Raw genomic sequence first — 20,761 nt, forward strand, 5'->3', positions numbered from 1 at the left:
AACATTTCTGCCCTTTGGAGATATCAGGAAATCAACATCATGCAGTTTGTAAAGTTAAGAAAAGTAGGCCATCCATGATTTTGACTTTACGATAGTTTTTCTTAAACTTAGATTTAAACCAATATGTTTCCTTTTTAATTGTTGCAGGTGCGAGCTGCTCCTCCTCCACCTAAGCAGCATCCCCGCCGACAACAGGAGAAGAGCGACAAGACAGAGGAGGTGGAGATCACACTGGTGTGACGACGAGCTCGCAGGCTGTTGTAGACAAACACACAAAACATTAAATTGACAGACAGGTGTATCCTACAGGTTGGGGAACTGAACTGCTCCGAACTGAAGTGAGCTTGAAAAAGTGATGTGAAGTAAACTGAAATGAACCATGTCGACCCTTCTGGCTGCTCCACATCCTCTCTCATAAGAAAGTGGAGGAGGAGAGCGGGGCGAGGGGATAAAGGCAGAGGATCCAATTACATAATCTTTGTATTAGCTTCCTATTGAAGTGCAGCCGTAGCCACCTCCACGTCCCTCTCCTCCCTCCGCCATCCTTCCATTCTTGCCTTAAAACCTCACCTCATCGGGCAGCAAACTAGAGCACAGTAACAAGGAGGAGGAAGGGAAAGAATGTTTGGAGAGTGGGGGTGTGAGTGTCTTTCCTTTACCACCAACATGTTGATAAAATAAATTAAAACTTTATACTATAGGTCAGTTTTTCTTGTGCACTTAACATAGGAATTGGAGAAAATGTGTAGATATGTGGAGGATTGGAGTGGACTGTGTGGTCAGCTTCATTCAAACAGTGGTAGCCAGGTTCTCTTCATAGAAACTAACACACATAGCATCACTAGGTGAGTTCTTATAACAGCAGCTCAAATTTTTTAGTTTGCAAGCTGCTTCCAGCTAGGTAGCTGGAAGTTAGCTGGGTAGCTCATTGTCTTCATGGTTAAAGAGGGAAATCATTTATAAAAACATTTATAAAGCACGATGGTGAAAATAAGCTCTGGATTTGTCTGAATTGTAACTGTAACTTTTTGTAGCCTTATGAAGTTAGCATCAGATGATTCATCCGCTGCCAGTGTTTCCAGTTTAGCACTTGTCTCTAATGCTCCACATATATAAGCACATTTCTAAATTATTTTACGTGTATATGTCCTTTACATATATGTGTAAAAAACTGAAATGAAACAGGAAACTAGAGTTTCAAATTAAAAAGATCTTGTCCAGGATAGAACAGTAAAATGACATAAGATAAGTTTTACTTAATTTTATCAACTGGTGGTTAAAAAAAAAAAAAGTTTTATTTATTTTTTTCACATATCTAAAACATTTTCCTACATTTTCAGCTCCCTGGGAATTCAGCTGTATGAAGCAGGATAAGTTGCCAAGTTTGTCATGTTTTGGACTGCAGTGGGGCTTGAAGTACATGGATGGGTTGTGTGTGTGGATGCATCGTCCCCCTCATGGATGTAGTAAAAAAAAAAAAAAAATAAAAAACCTCTCCGCAGCCCTTCCCTCGCCAAATATAGTCCTTAAGATCATACGTGTTCAATGTGTATTAGTACAGTACATTACTGTTGTCATAGAAGTGTTATGCACAGCGTTTCATATAGGCTAACTCAGCTGAATGGATTACCATGTCTGATATGTAGTGGAACTTTTATCCTCATACTGATAGGACATTGTAAATACAGTATGACAGAGGGGTGAAAAGAGGGAAGGGAGAGGAGAAAGAAAGTGAAAGAACCAGAGAGAAAAAGGAGGCTGGATCCTCCCTTCTGCTCTTACCTGAACCTTTCTTCCCATCTCTCTTTTATTTTTCCTCCCTCTTTACTCTAATGTCTATTCTGTCCATTTGCAGTCAGTGTGAATCAGTTGCTATCAAATACACACACATCCAGTTAAATTATAATACATCGCTATATCCTCTCCTCTTCTGTGACCCCGCTGTGTGTTTGTATCACTGATTGGTTCTAGAGGAGGACAGAGGTGCTTTCAAAGGCACTGAACGTGTTGGTATTCACTATGTGGCGACAAAGAAGTGTTTTATTTGAGATGATATACAGAGGAAAATTTAAAAAATATTTGGGGTCAGGAGTTTTACTAATCACAGAATGAACTGTATAGCTTTTATCTCTACAGGTCAAATCTCCTCAAACATTGATTTTCTTGATTTATACCATTGATCACCTATAACATATATCCTTTTTTTATTTTTTTTAGCTGACATACATTAGATTTGCAGGTGTTGTTTTTCTCTGTTGTCTAGCTAAGCACCTCCATCACATTGGTATGAGATCATCATATCACCATATCTGTTCCTAATTTCTTACATTGCAGACTTGTTGATGCTATAAACCGAAAAAAAGAGGTACATAGGGGGAGAAAGTGTTGCGAGAAAGAGGAACTAGCAGACAAATGAAGCTAAATACAAATCTTTTTTTTTTTAAATCAAATTAATTAAACCTTTCTTGCCTACAGGGCAGTGTAGCACTTTTATTTATTTCTATCTGCATAAGAATGAGCAGAAATGACTGATTAATCACTGCAGAAGTCAGTTATCTGTTTTATTCTAATGCTGCGGTCGATCCTATTTGTTTCAGTGTGACTGGAACCTTTTAAAATTCTCCGCTCTTCTAAAGAGACAGGGAGATAAGTTTAGACAGTGTAATTTGGGGTTTTCTTTGACTTATAAACAACAAACAAAACAATGCAATAAGCTTTGAATTTTGATCAGATCTGTGTTCGACACTGAAGATGTGTCTCAGTTCCTTTCTACATATTTATTGTAATCAGGGTTTTTACAGATGTAAACAGGTAAAGCTATTTTAATTATTATATGATGAGACAGCTCTAGAAGTGTGATGGAAAACAAAACAAACAAAGATAATAAGGTATTCAATCTGTGATGTTTTCTTTGTTGAATTTTCATACATTTCCTGTAAAATGTATTCATTTGTTGTATACTAATTGGAAAAATGGAATGGAGTTTGAAGATCAGTACAGTATAATGTGCATAATGTATAATATGTAATAGGGAGTTGGGACACAGCTTTAAGCTTGGTTGAAGAAAAAGGCAGACTGACATTGGTTTCTTCTCAGCAAGCTAAAGATGAATTATTTCAGTCTGAGAAATCTGAGGCAAGCTTAAAAAGACCTTTTTTTGTTTGTTTGTTTTTTCTTTTGTCACATCAGATTTTTGAAACGTACCACTTCGCGTAGCATCCACACCTGACAAAGTTAAGCATGCTGGAATTAGTTACAGTTTCAGATCTGAAACTGCTCCGCTGCTGCTGTCGTAGGAGCTAGTGTTGACTTGTAGCAGTGCGGTCAAGACGATTCGAACAGCAGCCTCTCCTTGATCTTTCTGAGATCTTATTTATACTGGTTTTCAAACTTGTTTTGAAGTTTATGGTTTACAGCAGTGTCCCACACAACTTCCCCACCATCAACGCTGAGTCAGTCTATCTATTGAATATAAAATAAATGGCTTTTTGTTGCCAGTTGCCACTTTAAACATTTTGCCCTTTGAACATCCCTTCGGTCCGTTACAGTGTTGAATGAATTGCTATGAGCTTGATTTTGATTTCTATGTATTATACAGCTCTTTATTTTTCATCTTGGAGCAGTTGCACAGCTGCTGTTATTAATGATGTGGTGGAACAACTGGCCTTTTCTCTCTTCACAGACAGTTGCCATGGTGACAATAATGAAAAGTCTTTCTGCATATTATTATTATTATTGGCTGTACAAAAAAGTTTGTATTTATTGTGTACAAATGTTAATTAATAAAAAAAATATGGAAAAGTTGTTAGTGTGTCACTCAGCTTGTATCTTGTTGTGTTTATTCCATCTTCCTGTAACTTGGCTACTTGTGTTTATTTGTTTATTTCTATGCAAATATGTTAAAAATGTGCGTATTATGTACACAACTTAAAATGAAATATGCATGTGTGTGTGTGTGTTGCGCAGACGTTCCAGTTACTAGAAGTGGGTGTGATCATGATAACAGGCTCCATAAACACCAGAGGCCAGTATTTCCTGTGTGGGGCAGACGGCAGAATAGAAAGCACCAGCACAGAGAAGAGGCAGCAACAGTAAACCTTTTAGTTCTGTTACTGAATATGTTGATGCCAGAAGTTTTTTTTTTTTTTTCCTTATTTTAACAGTAAGCCATTGATTTTGTAGGTGCTCCACAGGAACACTAATGGACCTGTCTTCAAATTGCAACTTGTCCTGTGTGAAACTCTATCTGTGCTCCAACCCAGAGGGTATGCAGGTGATTCATGAGTCTAAATTATATGCAGAATTTCCTTCAATTTTAATATTAAAAAAGTGAAGTTTGTGTTTCTGCTTTCTGTAGACAGCATTGTAGAGCGCAGGGCTCTGCGAGAGAGTGTTTTCCCCAAACTTAGAGAGCACTGCAGATGCACACTAGGCCTGGATGTCAGGGTGAGTAAACACATCACTTTTCACATGTGGACTGTTTTGCAGCAGAGGATGTTTGTAAAGGTACTAATGACAATCTTCAGTCCTTTCTGGCCTTTTAAAGCCAGAAACAGATCGAAACCTTATGCACGCAATATTTATGTTCATTAAAAATGCTTAACTATCTACTAACTATACTAACTTAACTTACAGAAAGACAGTGTCAAACGTTTGTGTTTCCAGTGACGTGTGTCTGTGGTGCCTTTATTCTTCCAACTCAATGATTCCACTGAAATATGTTTGTATCATCATAACGTTCTTTCAACTTTACGTTCGCACATAATGTTACTATGACCCAACATGCATTTCAATCTGGAATCAGACTAATCTGTAAAAGTGAGAATCAGTAGGTTGACTAACAAAGGAATTTACTAATTGTTTCCGCAGTAATACAGACTCGCAGAGATCATGGAAATCTATTGTAATACAAAAGCCTCCAGGCATAAGTGTCTTTTATTCTTTCACATCATCACTGTAAAAGTGAATTCTGCTCAACAGCTGGCACACGGCTGTGTGGAGTTTGTACTGTGCATAAAATCACCTCAGGGCAGTTCAGCCAGCATCAATGTGCCGTCTGTATTCAGCAGTATGTGTAATTAGAAAGCTGTTAGAACATGAAGCTTTATTTAGCCTCTGCTGGATCCGTTGTTTGAACCTCACGATGTGCTTTTTTCATAAACTCAGTTATCAGTCACCTCCCCCTTCTGATTGTTTTATGTTGCGCGTGTAGGTGGTTGACCCATTTGAGTCCTGTGATCCCAGTCGTTGGCCTGATGAAAACACCAGACAGCAGCTGATTACAGAATGCAGAGAGAGCTCAGCTGGACCCTTTTTGTTGGTAAATAAACCGCTGTCAATTATGCAATCTGGCATACATCAAGACCTACACACAAGTATGGATGGATGGATGGATGGCTGAAGGGTCTCATGCTGCTTTACCCTCTGTATCCACACGGCGGTGCTGCAGGCTCTGATAGGACATCAGTATGGCACAGCCAGTCTACCCGCCCAGCTGGAGGTGTCAGAGTACCAGCTGCTGCTGCAGGAGAGCCAGCAGGTGGGGATCAGCACCCGCAAGCTGGAGAGAGTTTACCAGAGGGATGAGAACACCATCCCTCCTTCCTACGGCCTGAGACTTCTTCATGGACACACCTGCCATTCACAGGTAACTACACTGAAGCTCAAAATGTACTCACTTAGTCACTGAGCTTCATCATCATTCATCTAAATTATGTTTAAGTGTCAATTGTGATCAGCAGTCAGAGATTGAGGAGGGAGAGACGATCAAGATGAAGGCAGAAGAGGAAGAGCTGACGAAGGTATTTCACACCATCGTGACTCTGTGTGTCCACAACGGTTGTATGACCTCAGAGAGAGCCCACCGCTACTACAGATCAGGTGAGATACTCCATCTGCTCTACGTCTGTGTGTGTGTGTGTGTGTTGAAATATAAATGAATGCGTGCTTGTCTCTAGTCCTTGACGCAGATCTGCGATTTGCTTTGGGAAACCCTGGTGATAGAGACATCGCCAAGCGCTGCCTGATTTACATCCACAAGGTGGTCAATGCAAAAGGAGAAAGAGGAAGAGGAGAGGAGAAGGAAGAGGTAAAGTCACACCTGCAGCGGCTGTCACAGTCAGAGGTGAAAATCATTCATCACTTTCTAGGAGCATTTATCTACCTGTACATCACCATCACATTTTCCTCTCTTTTCTTCATTTTCTAATGTCTGAACACGTTTTGTTTTTCACTGAAAGATTGAGTTGGACATCACATCGCTTTTCATGTGAGATGTATTGGATCTGAGAACTGGAATATGATAAACGTGACAGTAATACTAACAACTAGCACCAGCACTTGTTAATTATTAGTTCCTGCCTGGGAACAAATTTTTTCACGATGTACGGTGCTTGAAACTAGAGTTGCGACAATTAGCTAATTAATCAGTTAGTGACGAAGATGAAGATTTGATGCTGCACTTTGCCACACAGCAGTAAACGGAGCATCTTTGGGTTCTGGATGCTGGCCAATGGTGGCTAATGTTGTTTTAATGTTGTTATTGTATACTAGAAATAGATAAATGCATTAAATCTTTCTTTCTTTCTTTCTTTCTTTCTTCAGACTGCTACTGACCATCTAAGGACAACACCCACTGATGGTCAGATGTTCTCAGAGCTGTGTGACACCTTCCTCCCCGCCCTCATCACGTCATGCCAACTTCTAGTCTACACCACCACCACAGAGTGTGACCGTCGCCACGGCTACACGACAGCCAGGAGGAGGAGCTACGCCGAGTCTCTGTGCCAGCAGGTGCACTTCGACCTGGTGACGTTGATTAACAGCTGGAAGGTCGTAGAAACCGGAGACTCTCAGCTGTGCGATGCTCTGGCCAGAGAGCAAACGGAGCAGGAGGAGCTGTGTGACAGCCTGCGCCGATTTTATGACATCAGTCGGCCGGAGGAGGCAAAGGTCAGAGTCGAGGTGTTTCTCTGGATGGTTTCCAATGTGATTAATACTTTGAATGCAGCTTTTGCCTCTTTGTCTTCTTTAACAGTTTAAAGTTGCATGATGGATATCTTCTAATTGTCATTGGGAGACCTCTAACCAAACTCACTGCCACATTTCTATCTACATCAAAAAGTCATTGTAGTTTCCTTTTTTTTGGGGGGGGGGGTTGTAGGTCAGAGCCTATGTGGAGCAGAGTGGCACACAGTGCCCCCTAGTGTTGACAGGAGGCCCATGCACAGGGAAAACGGTGCTGCTAGCACACTGTGCTCGACAGGCAAGTGGTCTGACAAGAAAAGCAAACAAGCAACAACAGAGCAGGTTTCACAAATGTTAAATTTAAGTGACTAAGCATACATGTCAATAATACATTTAAACATTAATATCTTTTGATTTTCTACAGGTTTTGAACTGTAGGACAGAAAAAAAAAAACATTTGACTACAGTGAGTTCAGGGAAATAGTGATGGACATTTTCCAAATCCAAGGGTGAAGCAGTCGCAGTTGATAACACGCAGACAAGAGTCCCGTTTATGTTTCTCTCCACAGATAAAGTCGTGGCTACCAGACAGCAAGCCTGTGGTGATTACTCATTTTGCCAACCTGTCAATCAACACTTCTACGAGGAACCTGCTGTCCAGCTGGTGTTATCAAATAGCAAAACGGTATCGCAGCAACTCTGACCCTAAGCAGGATGTGAGCTTCTACGTCTCCACTGACCCAGATGATCCTGTCCGTGTCACTAACTCCAGAGACTATGAATCCAACTGTAGCCCAGCAGCTGTGGATTCTCAGTGTGAACCCACCTCCAGAGACCACGTTTCTGTCTCTAGCATTGTAAAACCTGACATTAGCCTGTCTGAGCTCAAAGACATTCTCTCCTCCCTCCTCACCCTGCTACCTTCTACCTCACAGCCTTTAGTTTTAATTCTCGATGGCCTGGATCAAATCGAAAACAACTTCAGTCTTCCAGTCATCGAGAGCCTGCCTTCTCCTCTCCCTCCTGGCGTCAAACTCATCCTCGCAGTCTCTTCCAAACGAGCACATGTTCTGCAGGCCGTCAAACTGCATTACCCACAATGCAGTCCATCTCACTGTGTATCAGAGGAAAGGGAGAAGCAGCCGGGATGTGTATGTGTAGAGATGGGATCACCAGACAGGAGCGTGTGTGTAAAAATGCTGAGTTCACTGCTGAGCAGATCAGGGAGGAAGGTGACATCAGGACAACAGGTTCTGGTGAACCAGGCGCTGACTTCCTGTTGTCTCACCCTCTACGCTCGACTCCTGCATGAACACACCTCACTCTGGCAGTCTGGTAAGACTAATACAATAAACAACATTACCTTTGAACATGTGTGAACAGGTGGCAAATAGCCCCATGCTTATTTTTTTCTCCTGAAAATAAAATTCTTAATATATAATTTGTTTAATAATTATTATTATTATAATTGTAAATTTCATTTTCAAAAAGTCTTTTAGACAGCTATGGACTGTGCTTACTTAATAATATGTTTGCTGGGGCCATTTTTGGCAACACAAGTGCACCGGTTCTCAGAAGTGGTACTATAGCACTCTGCTGTACCTTAAGCCAGATTTGTTTCTATTCTAACTGTAACACTGAGAAATGTAAAAACTGATCCATTTGACATATACATTAGAAGTTTAAATCACTCCATTGAAAGTCAGTCTTTAGATATCAATAACAATCTCTGTCCTTCTTCTCTCTCTCCAGCTTCAGATGAAGCTGAATTATCTCTTCCTGACGGTGTCCATTCATCCATTTCTGCACTCCTGGATCACCTTGAGCGGAAACACGGCTCCTCTATTGTGACTCGTGCTGTTTCCTACCTGTCCCTGTCCAGGACTGGGCTCACTGAGGCAGAGCTTGCAGATCTGCTGTCCAGTGATGATCGGGTGCTGGTTGAGTATGTTCGACAGGGCGAGAGCCCCTCCTCCAGCATGAGGGTCCCACAGATCGACTTGGAGACACTTCTACTGGATTTGAGGAGGTTTCTTATACGAAGAAGAGTTGCTGGCTCAAGTGTTTTGTTCTGGGTAAACAGGCATTTGAAGTTAGTAGTGAGTAAAAGATATTTGGACACTCATCAGGTGAGGACGGAAATCCATTCAGAGATGGTGGACTATTTCTGTGGTCGATGGGCATGTGGAAATGCTAAACCGCTTCTTGTAAACCCGAAATCAGAAACAGAGGACGATGCACAAATGAAAGTGTACATAGACCGGCAGCCACCCAGCCAGCCATTTGTCTTCACCTCTTCATCCAAAGATGTTGGTCGGGTGAACTTTAGAAAAGTTGTAGAACTGCCGTATCACTTGCAATTGAGTGGCAAGTGGCACGAGATGGAGCACAAACTGTTAATGTCACTGAATTTTCATGAGGCAATGGTTCGAGGTGGACTACTGGGCGATCTAGTAGCCATGTTGGAGCATAGGGAAGGGTCATCTCAGGTACTGCTTTCAAGACAGAAACTCCTCTTAGCAAGCATATTGAAGTCTTCTGCTTGTTTACTGCAGCGCTCACCACTGCATCTGGCCACAGTGATGGAAGCAAGCCTCCCCCCTTATCTGAAGGACTTCCCTATACTCGAAGGTTACGTCAAAGAGATCAGAAACGAAAGGAGGAAGAGAGAAACTGGATTAGGAGTAGTGCTCTGTCCTGCTCCGTCCTCTGTTCCCTCCATTCAGTACTCAAAGTGTGATGGCAAAACCACAGGTGTCTCTGTTGCAGAAGCAGCTGGGACAGAATGTGGGACTGTAGCTTTGATCATGGATGACGGTTCGGCTTGGGTTTGGAAAAGCTCTGAATGTGACGTAGTTCAACGATCGCTGAGCTGTGAGCAGAAGGAGCTGAAGTTTGCAGGAGTGAAGAGTAGCGGTCACTTCATGCTGCTTTCCACACACTGCAACAAGCTTTTCTTGTGGGATATCACAGGTCCACAAGTGTTACTAGAAGTTAAAGACCAAACACCAAACAGACTGGAGGGATTTGTTGCATGGCAGAAAACGTTATTTGTGTGGTGGAAAAATGAGACTTTCGTGAGTGTGTTTGACACTTCCAATGAGATGTTGACTCATTTCCAGTGTCAGAACTCTATCACCTGTTTGGTTTGCTCCACTAATGGCTTCTACTTGTACTGTGGGCAGGAGGACGGAGGAGTGTCCATATTCGACATCGAAGCCAGTAGCCTGCTTGGCACCTGTTCAAACTCAAACCACAATGCAGTCGCGTTGATAGTCCTCTGCGAAGACAAAGGGGGGATGGCATGTGTTGACAAGATGGGAAATATAACTCTGTGGGATTTAGCTGCCAAAACACAAACACCCAGACTTGTAAAAGAAACCTTTATTGGGGGCAAATCTAAAACCATCTCCAACATAGATTACTCAGAAGAAAACAATACGTTATTGGTGTGTCAGTCTCATCAGGTAACACTATGGGATACCTCTGACTGGGAGATGTTGGACCAGTTCTTGGTTTCACGAGGGAAGACATTCACTCAAGCTCTGCTCTCCCATGGTTGCCACCTGTTTCTGGCTCTGTTAGACACGTGCGCCCTCGTCTTAGTGTGGAGGGTCAGCACAGGAGAGTGTGTTCTCTCCTTAGAAACAAACAAGCAGCCTCATACGCTCCTCAAAATGGCCTCAGATGTCATTTGCGTCACTCAGAATGGCTGCCTGACATTGTGGGACTCTGAGATAATAGATGCTGCGGGTACTGCTCCAAAAATGAGGAGTGGCGTGAGAGAAGTCCTGGTTGAACAAACAGGAGAGTGGTTCTACACTACTGACGGGTCAGAGGCCGTGTGGAGATGGGACTTAGAGGCAGGATTGCCGCATGATAACTTCCTGCATGATGGTCCTGTGGAAAAATTGTGCCTTTCGCCGAATGGCGTCCACCTTGTCTCACTTTCAGCCGGGGAAATTTATGTTTGGCTGACAGACACATGTCAAAACACGCTACGTATTAGTGGCGGTAGAAGTACAGATATCCTGATCACCCCTAACAATAACTTTGGGGTGAGTATTTCTGAGCAAGGGCTGTCTCGGGTGTGGAAGCTGACACATGGGAATATTGTGTGCAGCATACACCCACACCTATCTAATGCTCAGGTGTCACCTGAGAGCACCTTTCTCATTGGCCATCACCATGGTGACCTGTTAGCTGCTAGCCTGTGGTCGGGCTCAATCAGTAAACGTTTCTCCTGTGTGGAAAGTTCAGACCACGTTGTTGCTTTCCACACGCTCTCAGAGCACCCGGGCTTTGTGGTAGTGATAGCAGCCTCACGGACAGTGTACACCTGGAAGGTGGTAGAGGAGACAGTGTGCAGACAGTTTCAGCTGCCGTCTATGTTTCACTGTCAGCCGCGAGACTTCCAAGTGTCCACTGACGGAAGCTGTGTGCTGCTGTCCACTGATAATGAAACCATTGAGATCTTAGATGTACATCAAGTCAGACTGTGCTCATTCAAAACAGAGGGTACCGTCATTAAAGCCTGTTTGGACAAAACTGGGGGTTATGCTGTCTACATGTCACGCCCCGCCAGCCTCGACAAAAGCTGCACCTGCTCTGTTCATACGAGGCCCGTCCTCACAGTTGTGCGTCTTGCAGATGGTGAAAGAGTAGGGAGTGTGCTGCTGTGTAAGACTCCTTCAGCCCTGGTTGTGTTTGAGCAGCAGTGGGTGTTTGTGGGCTTTGAGGACGGGTCTGTAGGTGTGTATCATGTTCTAGATGGCCTGATCAACAGTGAGGAGTCAATCAGGGGCAAGGCAAGTTTAAATAATGAGTTCAGGCAGTGCCCATTTGACAGTGCACCATTAAACTGGTTACCCCTAGCAACTCCCAACGTCACATGGCCTTAAGATTATGATTTATACTGCTGGACAAGGGATGTGATTTTAGTGAAGTGCATCATATTTTAGATATAGTTATGTATATACAGTATGTATGTATTGTATGTATATATATTAACACACATACTACATGGAGTGTGTTGCATGATGGACAGTTTTCTAATGAAGTCTCTAATGTCTTTATCTGCAGTTTCAGTTGGTCTGAGTTCTGAAGAATAAAAAGCCAAAGCATTTACCTGAGTTTCATTTCTATGGAACCAAAACCAATGTCACCATCATCCACCATCATTTGTGTTGTACCTTGTGTGTTTCTACTTTCAACAATGTTTTGTAATAATTTTGTAATAAAACTTTGTAAAAATGTATTTATACTGTATCTCTGTTTCTTCTAACACCATGTTGTTTATTTGTGAGACCAAGGTCTCCTTTTGCCAGGACATAGCAAATTTGGACCTTCACATTAACTAAAAGCAAGTTACCCTATTTTGTCTCTTTATAGCAAAAAGATAAGTTTCTGTTAACAACATTAAACTTAAGTAACATTTTGTTTGGAGACATTTTGTTTAGAAACATAGCAACTTTAATTTCAGATCTTTCTTTATATGTTGCTCTCGTGCTTCCTTCACGGCCTACTGGTAAGCTCGTAAATTCGAGCATTTTAGCCCGTTGGTTGTGATTTTCTTGCTTTTTTCTTTTTAAAGTAAAGGACAAATCCTAACCCGCAAGAAAGTTAGTTATTATATTTTAAGTTTTAACATTTATAAAAGAGTCACTGTCGAAAAGAAGTGGCTCATATGCATATTTCAGCTAGTCTTCTTGACACCTCCGACAGCACTCGAAGGCATCATGAGCAGCGATAAATTGCCATGACAGAGGACGTCAACTCCTCAGTTCAGTCCAAGTGGAGACATGCAGCTGTACTGTTGGGGAGACAGCTCCAGTGGACAGTTCGGTCCACAGGAAGCCCTCAGCCCGGTGTCCTGGACTTTTCCGGGTGTTATAACCAACATCTGCTGCGGGGATCAACACACTTTATTCCTCAGCAGGGATGGAGGGGTCTCATCATGCGGACACAACGCAAAAGGACAACTGGGACGGAAGACTAAGGATAAAAGGGGGACAGGTATGAAACACATGCAAATGAGAATTAAAAAAAAAAAGTTGCTTTACATGATTAAATAATACAAAATAAAATAAAATAGTATAATAATAATAATAATAAAAAACATCCATGGACACCATATGTCATATTTTCTGATCTAAACTTTCCTTCTCTAATCTAAGCAGGACATATGTTTTGTGTGACGTGCTAATGTTGTGTTTTTCCTGAGTCGGACTTCAGTTTCGTTTCCTTCGTGTCAGTCGAGATAACGAAAGTTAACGAACAGCTGCTCTTGAGTTCATGTGCATGAGGGAAAGTTGAACCTTCAGGGTTGCATTTGATTATTATATTAAATGAAGTGTTAGAATATAAAATATTCCAATATTAATACACATTTAAGAGGGAATCACCGAAATATAATGAAAAAGTACCTTTTTACATAAAGCAGACCTTACCCTGTTAAATTATTGGATTGTTAGTTTACAGTTTAGGTTGTTTAGTAAAGCAAGTGTTTATTGGTTTAATATGCATTGTTACACTTTACAGCCCAGCTGATTGCATTTAGCTTGTTTTTATGTGTGATTCTTCCTTTTATCCTCTCTAAGGTCGTGTGGAAGGACTGGGCAGTGTAGTGATGGTCGCTTGTGGCCAGGACCACAGTTTGGCTGTGTGTGAGTCTGGGGATGTTTTCTCCTGGGGGGCAGGAGAGGACGGACAACTGGGGATCTCACACAATCCCCTGCAGAATTGTCGAAGACCAAGGCAAGATCTCAGGGAAAATAGAAATGTGCATAAACATCACTGAAAATCAGTGGTGACAGTGTTTAACGTGCAAATCGTAATTTTTGGTCCTCTTATCGTCTTGTAAATATACAGTCGGGTGTCCATACCACTGCCTGTACCAGTGATCCAAGTCGCCTGTGGAAAGGCTCATTCTCTGGCATTGACTAAAGGTAAAACACTGCATTGACCAGCAACAAGTTTCAGTTTAGTAATTCCTTGTAGACATCATAGAGCTCAAATGAATATATATTTTTAAATGTTTTACTAGCACCACAAAGGTAGGTAGTATGAAGAGAGTGGTGTAAAGTTCATTAATATCTTTACTGAGGAGAAAGGTGTCTTCAAAATACCACATGTCAGGATACAGGTGAAGAGTTTCAAAGTATTGTTGTGGACTTTTTCCACTTTCCAGGAGGAGATGTCTTCTCATGGGGTCTTAACAGTCATGGACAGCTGGGTTTGGGGAAGGAGGTGTTACAGCAGCATGCAGCAGCCCAAGTGTTGGCTCTGTCCGGTGTACCAGTGACGCAGATCGCAGCCGGAGCGACCCACACTCTGTTCCTCACACTCTCAGGCCTGGTGTACTGCTGCGGGGCCAACAAAGAGGGACAGTTGGGGCTCAACAGGGTGGATGAGAAAGGTACCGGGAACATGTGAAAAGTCCAATGTAAAAGTGTTACACAGAAGACCAACTGGACAAAATCTAGCACTAAACTCACTGTAGTTATTGTCATTTTGCAAGAGCATTGTTGATTTTGGTTTGACTTCTCGTCACCTCTAACAGGCAGGTTTACCATCTGTATCGTACCTGCCCTCAGACCTCTGGGAGTGTCCTTCATAAGCTGTGGAGAGGCGCACTCTGCCGTGCTGACAAAGGTCAGACTTCACTAATCCTTTGATCCTCGTGTCGTGTTGAATGTGTTGGTTTGATGTATGTGATAAATTTAACACACTGTAAAGACAATCGGTCTGATGTGTAGATGTTAAACAATGCTGTCATTTTTTAGGATGGCAAAGTTTACACATTTGGAAAAGGAAGCCACGGTCAGCTTGGTCACAACTCCTCTGCTAATGAACTCAGTCCGAGGCTGGTTAATGGTCTGGATGGACCCGCAGCACAGATTGCGTGTGGCAGGTAAAAATGTAGACAGTGCTTGAGTTCTCTAACTCTATAATCATCCTGTTAGGTATCCGCTCTCTTATTAAATTCACTATTATTTTTTGTCTCCCAGACATCACACTCTTGTCTTGGGCTCCTCTGGCCAGCTGTGGGCTTTTGGCAATGGGGTCAAAGGTCAGACTGGAACTGGGCGAGCAGAGGACAGTCCTACTCCCTCTCTGATTCAGTTTCCCTGGACCATTGACAGTGCAGTGGCCATCCCCAGTGGTACGTGAGTGTTTGGTGGTCAAGTGCGTCTTACCTGTTGGTGTCCGAGGAGTGAACCTAATGAGCTGGCAAATAATATACAGCCTATTTATTTCGAATTTCACATGTCTCATTCATTCCTGCTAGTAAGTTTTAGGAGAAATATATTAGAAACACATCAGACAATAAGGCTGCTGAGGCTGAGAATCACAACTTTGAGCAGTAAAACTATCGTCTGTGGTTGTGCTGTTGGGAGCTTTGGAGTTAAAGATGGTCCTGGACAGTTTCTCCGATTCAGTTCAACTCAAATTATCAACAGTTACAACTGAAATAAGTGAATATTGAATCATCTTGATTTGAAAAGGGTTAGGGTTAGGAAACCTGTCACATTTGGCACCACTAGACTAGCACAGTGAACTGTACTGTAAGTTACTTTGCTATATTTGTTTTCATTGTTTTTGTTTTTCTACTCGTTTACGCAGACTTGAAAATATCCGCTGGGTGGAATACGAACTTCATCTACTCTTCACCTCCACAGGTAACAAGTGTTTTCACTGACAAACATAACGTGCTATGTTTAACTCCTGTGCATCAGAGGTTGTCAGGATTGTAGAATAGCTCTATTTTGTGTTGTTGTCAATGTGACGTGTGTCTTAGACGTTTGTCTGATTTGTGTCTCTGAAGAACTTGGATCGAGGACAGATAAGTGGGCGGCTTAATGAGACAAAGCTGCAGCGCTGGCTGGCACTTCAACGTGCCAATAATGAGGCGAAGAGGTGGTTTGTTCTAATTGTCTTATTTTTGTACTGATGTATCAGCATGTGTGAAGTATTCTCACAGCCTCCTGTCTAGTAATAGCAGTGCTCATAAGGCTCTCACACTGCTTTACTCCTTTCTTCAGAGAAATATCTTCCATGTTTCTGACGAGTTCAAGTCTCGTTGCAAGTTTCACGAAAGCCAGGTAAGACTCTCTTTATTTGACCTTGCTTGATAACAAAGTTCAAACGTTAGTTATAATGTTCAGATGAGTCCGAAGGTTGTTAAAATTAAAAAACACTGACACTTATTTTGTGGTTTCCATGGCTCTGATACCAGTGGGCGTCCTTTAGAAGCTGGAGCCTTAACTGTGGACCTTGAGGCTGCGAGCAAGACCTTCGACCAGCTGTGGGCAATACCCTGGATCAAAGAATCAGTTGAGAACAATCTTTACGTGACTTTAACACATCGCTTTTTGAGTCATTACTTGTCAGAATCTCACTCAGTCTCATTTTGTACGAACAAATGTATGTGTTATCTCATATATCTGTTTTCCATTAAGATCAACCTAGATCTCCTGATCGGCTTGCTTTGTGAATCGAGAACTGTTCTAAGGTCTCCAGAGATCCTCCTGATTCTGCTGACGTGCCCTCTGCTGCAAGAGAACTCTAACATCATGAACAGCTCTCTTCCCTTGGCCATCATTATTGCAGATTTGAATGAGAAGACTCTGGCAACACTAAGTAAACAACTATGTATACTATATATATATAAAACTTCATACTTTAAAACGTTTCTATTATGCTTATGTGCTAAATTAACAAAGTATAAAAACATTTTCCATCTAAATTATAAAATCAGTCATCAATACAACTGGAAAAAGGAGATAATGACCTGATTAATGCTGAATTAATTCTACAGAGTGAATGTTTTCCATGTGTTTTCTGTTCTGCAGAAAGCTTGTGGGCCTCTGTGAGTCCCTCCATACTGATGAAACATATCCTGGTCTTCAAAAAAGCCCTGGCCTTCATGCTGAAAAGTGGCCTCTTGCAAACTCACAACCCAGGAGTCAAATTCCTGCTGGAAGCCCTGAAGCTACTCTACAAAGTCAGTGCTGCGTGTTTTTATTTCAGTTTAATGACGGATTTGTACATTTTCTGGTTTGGAATCAAACATGTGTATCTATAGTGCTATATCTCAGACACATGTGGAAGGAATTTTTATTACATCTGGAACAAACATCCACTTGGATTCATGGATACATTTATTACAATGTGAGTCTGGGAAGACAGACGTGTAAAGTACAACATCTAAACATCTAAGTTGGCGTGTCCTCCCCTTGTATGTGAGGGTTTTCTCCCGGTCTCTCCGGCTTCCTCCCACCATCTGCAGAGGTTGGAGTTAGGGTTGACCATAGGGTGTGATTGGTTGTCTGTCTCTGTTTGCCAGCCCTGTGTTAGAACTAACTACTTGATTATTTTTCTATAATGTTTTGTTATGTAATGTGTGATTTTCCTACAGGCAAACAAAACTGGAAAGACCTACAAAGTCCCACTGAGCACCTTTTACGTGGAGGAAATCAGCGGTGCTGTGGAGCCATGTGTGGACGTCACTCTTTGGCGTACACTTTCCAAAGTGGAGGTAAAAAAAAATCCATACTGTACAAGACACATGATGAAATGTTTAATTGTCCTTGTTCCATTGTTGAGCTACCTACAGCACTTGTGAAACAATCCTCCAAATTAAAATATGGCTTCTTTTCTTAAAGGATGACACCAACACTCCTGCCATATTCTGCCGTTACCCCTTTCTGTTAACTCTTCTTAATAAGGTGGAAGTCTTTAACTTCTTTGCATATGCAACAAAGGTACAGTTAGTTTTTAATTCAGCATTCATTTCAGAGAAGTAATATGTTGTTATATATAACTGGTTTTTCATTTTTAATTACAGAATGTGCACCGTTACATTCATCAAGTGGCTTCGGCAAGACCTCATGAGTCCCTGGTAGATCCCCAAGACTCAGCCCCGGTCTTCCAGCTAACTCTGAGACGGACTCACATGATCGAGGACACCTTCAGGCAGCTCGCTTCAGCTGACCACTGCGCCTTTCAAAGGGAGCTTTTGGTAAACAAGCCACGGTCATCCCAATACTTTCAGTGGAATAAAATTCCCAATTCTCTGTACCATTAACTGCATTCAGTCAATACTATTGTTAGAATTCAGTTTATGTTCAAGGACACTTCAGCTGGACATTTGCAATATTAACATTATTATTATTATTTTGTTTATTTTCCTTAGGTGCAGTTTGTAGATAACAGGAAGGTGATGAATGTCAACAAAAATGACATGTTCCTCTATGTGTTTGATGAGCTCATAGCTCCTGAGTCTGACATGTTCATGTACAACGAGAGCAAGACCCTGGTCTGGTTCCCCCCCAAGGTGAGACCAGCGAATCAGAGCTGAAACTGACAGGAAACGAACAGGAAACCACTGAACTGATGAATCCTTGTATATTACATCCCTGTTTTTTTTTTGTTTCTAAACCTTTTTGGAGCTTTTACTAAATCCTACTTCCTGTTTTGCTCACTAACCAAACAGCCAAAAGTGGTGGAGAAGAATTACTTCCTGTTCGGTGTTCTGTGTGGCCTGGCGCTTTACAACCACAACATCATTCACCTGCCCTTCCCACACGTTCTCTTCAAGAAGCTGCTCAGGGTCAAACCCACACTGGATGATATGAAGGAGTTTGAGCCCGTGATGGCAGAGTAAGATGGATTTAAAGTGCATAACTGCTTTCTTCAGCAAGTAGGACTAAGGACACATAATGAAACAGAAGTAAATGAATAAAAATATAGAATAAACAGTATGGTGAAAAATAGAAATGTGATTGAATTTAATATAATATCTAAAGTAGATGGGATTTAATGATTAGGAACCTTCTGTATATTTGATAATCCTGATTTGAAACTTTTTCAGGTGACATGCACATTATTATTATAATTATTATTATTTTTTATTATTATTCTAAACTAGTCTCCTGTGTCTTCAGGTGCTGGCGGTGCATGTTGGAGGACTACACTCCGGATCTAATCAAAGACCTAGAGACAACTTTCACTGTAGGTTCAATAAATCACACTTAGAATCACTGTCAGAGCTATTTCTGTTGCCTGCTGAAATATTTTAGTCTGAATGTATTATTATTTAACACAGGTGACCTGGGGTGGGGAGGAAGTTGAACTTGATCCAAAGGAACCTGGGAAACTTGTCACAGGATCAAACAGGTGTGTTCATACAAATTGACTTTATGTAACAGTACTCACTGCCATGTCCCCCTCACTCGCACCCGCAGTGTGTAAAGCTATGTGTTGGTCTAACATACACATGCAGCCTAACACAGCTCGCTTCTGCTGCCATCTAGCAGTTCAAAGTGGGTGCATGTTTTGCGAGCACTTTGAAATGTGAGTGAAGTATTATTATAAGATTTACTGCGGTGCAGTTTCATATTGGTCAACAGAGTTGATAGATTGGATTTAATATATGCACATGGACACCAGGTCAAAATTAAATCCAGGCTTGTGAAAATGTATTTTATCTTTTATGTTCCTCTGTTAACAGAAAAGAGTTTGTGGATGCGTTTATCAACCATGTCTTCAACAAGTCAGTGGAGCGAGTGTTCGGAGAATTCAAGAGAGGGTTTTTCAAAGTGTGTGACGTCGACGTGGTGGACTTCTTCCAGCCCGAAGAGTTGCAAGCAGTGATGGTGGGCCAAGAAAACTACGACTGGGAGGTGTTCAAGCAGGTGTGTTGAGAAGTACTACACCGCTTTTGAATTCGAAATGTAATAAAGATAATCAAGTGAATTATCTCAATGTCTGTTTCATATTTAAATGAAGAATATTGTGTCACCTCTTCAAATCACACTAATCAATACTAAATTACCACATCAGCTATTTTACATTAATTAGTTGGCTGGAACATACTGTAGGAAATTAAATGTAAATCTTGTGGCATGCTCGAGGTATTATCCAGCTGTAGAAATGTAAATCCTCTGCTGAACGTTCGCTGGATTTCTGTTCATTAGTGTTTTTTATTCTTCCAAACAGAACACAGTTTATGAAGGAGAATACCACGCCGGGCATTCAAACATCGTTACCTTCTGGGAGGTGTTCGAGGAACTGGCAGCAGAGGACAAGAAAAAATTCCTTTGTGAGTTTGACACGATTATACTCATTATTTATCCATTTTTAACTTAACAGCTTTCTGTGTTTATTATGTCATCACTTAACCAGATCCTTCATCACTCCCATGATTTGTCCCCAGTGTTCCTCACAGGCTGTGACCGTGTGCCCTTCCTGGGTATGCAGTGCATCAAGATGAAAGTCGCCGTCTTACCCGACTCCACTGAACTCCATTTACCAGAATCCCTCACCTGTCATCGTCTGTTGTTACTGCCCATTTACCAGAGATACCCAGCCAAGACAACAATGCGCACCAGGCTTCGTAAGGCTATTAATCACAACAGAGGCTTCTGGAAGAAAGACGGCGCCATAGCCTGATCTTATGAAGGCTTCCTCTAAAAACACAGCTCTTATTTTAGTTTTTTCTTTCTATATATAATATTAATATTAATAGTTCTACACTAAGTTGGGATCAGCAGTAGTAAAGTCAGCATTAATTAGACCACTGCCACTTGTTTCAGTTGCTGCCGAGATGATATTCTTTGTTTTCTTTGTATCTTAGCATTAAAATATTCTCTCAGATTGAGATTGTGCTTGCTTAAAACCTGAGAAAAGAATGTTTGTGTGATAGTGCTGTTATTTTTCTGCTTTTGCAGCTTAATAATAAACCATTAAATGTTGTTCCCTGTACTACTGTGTTACTGTTTATTATAAAGAA

The 20,761-nt window shown here is 41.6% G+C and overlaps 3 protein-coding genes across 5 annotated transcripts in view; all 3 read left to right on the forward strand.

Annotated features, from left to right (window-relative positions):
- LOC113166854 (F-BAR and double SH3 domains protein 2) overlaps positions 1 to 3,422 on the forward strand; it is a 48,345-nt gene extending 44,923 nt beyond the window's left edge. Inside the window, exon 21 of the mRNA XM_026367035.1 lies at positions 148 to 3,422. Coding sequence (XP_026222820.1) covers positions 148 to 240 — 93 coding nt within the window. The 3' untranslated portion in view covers positions 241 to 3,422. The remainder of the gene's footprint in view (positions 1 to 147) is intronic.
- Positions 3,423 to 4,003: 581 nt separating this feature from the next.
- LOC113172829 (NACHT and WD repeat domain-containing protein 2) lies at positions 4,004 to 12,223 on the forward strand. Of its 3 annotated transcripts, XM_026375875.1 has the most exons (11): positions 4,004 to 4,091; positions 4,183 to 4,265; positions 4,358 to 4,446; positions 5,213 to 5,320; positions 5,450 to 5,647; positions 5,739 to 5,880; positions 5,958 to 6,124; positions 6,604 to 6,951; positions 7,163 to 7,264; positions 7,536 to 8,301; positions 8,719 to 12,223. In XM_026375875.1, the coding sequence occupies exons 2-11, from the start codon at positions 4,202 to 4,204 to the stop codon at positions 11,865 to 11,867; spliced, it is 5,133 nt and encodes a 1,710-aa protein (XP_026231660.1). In that variant the 5' UTR covers positions 4,004 to 4,091; positions 4,183 to 4,201; the 3' UTR covers positions 11,868 to 12,223. The 3 variants fall into 3 exon arrangements, with proteins under 3 accessions (XP_026231660.1, XP_026231645.1, XP_026231653.1); XM_026375860.1 differs by having other exon boundaries at positions 4,035 to 4,265; positions 5,742 to 5,880; XM_026375868.1 differs by lacking the exons at positions 4,004 to 4,091; positions 4,183 to 4,265; positions 4,358 to 4,446; positions 5,213 to 5,320 and having other exon boundaries at positions 5,509 to 5,647; positions 5,723 to 5,880.
- A 509-nt stretch (positions 12,224 to 12,732) lies between these two features.
- On the forward strand, positions 12,733 to 20,733 carry LOC113174438 (probable E3 ubiquitin-protein ligase HERC6). Its single transcript, XM_026378469.2, has 23 exons — positions 12,733 to 12,981; positions 13,566 to 13,722; positions 13,837 to 13,913; positions 14,156 to 14,383; positions 14,528 to 14,619; positions 14,751 to 14,878; positions 14,976 to 15,130; positions 15,592 to 15,647; positions 15,794 to 15,885; positions 16,011 to 16,070; positions 16,205 to 16,301; positions 16,428 to 16,608; positions 16,821 to 16,972; positions 17,387 to 17,506; positions 17,634 to 17,732; positions 17,816 to 17,989; positions 18,164 to 18,304; positions 18,464 to 18,630; positions 18,915 to 18,981; positions 19,076 to 19,146; positions 19,481 to 19,664; positions 19,969 to 20,071; positions 20,186 to 20,733. Exons 1-23 carry the CDS (start codon positions 12,768 to 12,770, stop codon positions 20,419 to 20,421), a joined length of 3,051 nt encoding a protein of 1,016 aa, XP_026234254.1. The 5' UTR covers positions 12,733 to 12,767; the 3' UTR covers positions 20,422 to 20,733.
- The last annotated feature ends 28 nt before the right edge of the window (positions 20,734 to 20,761 follow it).

This window comes from Anabas testudineus, chromosome 13 (assembly GCF_900324465.2).
Source record: "Anabas testudineus chromosome 13, fAnaTes1.2, whole genome shotgun sequence".
NCBI lineage: Eukaryota > Metazoa > Chordata > Actinopteri > Anabantiformes > Anabantidae > Anabas > Anabas testudineus.

Excerpts from the sequence above, each read along its gene's own strand:
- LOC113174438 (XM_026378469.2), top strand. The coding sequence starts at position 12,768 with ATGCAGCTGTACTGTTGGGGAGACAGCTCCAGTGGACAGTTCGGTCCA. Across the intron at positions 14,384-14,527 it reads CAACAGGGTGGATGAGAAAG|GCAGGTTTACCATCTGTATC; the intron begins GTACCGGGAACA and ends CACCTCTAACAG. Across the intron at positions 16,302-16,427 it reads TACCCTGGATCAAAGAATCA|ATCAACCTAGATCTCCTGAT; the intron begins GTTGAGAACAAT and ends TTTTCCATTAAG.
- LOC113172829 (XM_026375875.1), top strand. The coding sequence starts at position 4,202 with ATGGACCTGTCTTCAAATTGCAACTTGTCCTGTGTGAAACTCTATCTG. Across the intron at positions 4,266-4,357 it reads TCTGTGCTCCAACCCAGAGG|ACAGCATTGTAGAGCGCAGG; the intron begins GTATGCAGGTGA and ends TGCTTTCTGTAG. Across the intron at positions 4,447-5,212 it reads CACTAGGCCTGGATGTCAGG|GTGGTTGACCCATTTGAGTC; the intron begins GTGAGTAAACAC and ends TTGCGCGTGTAG.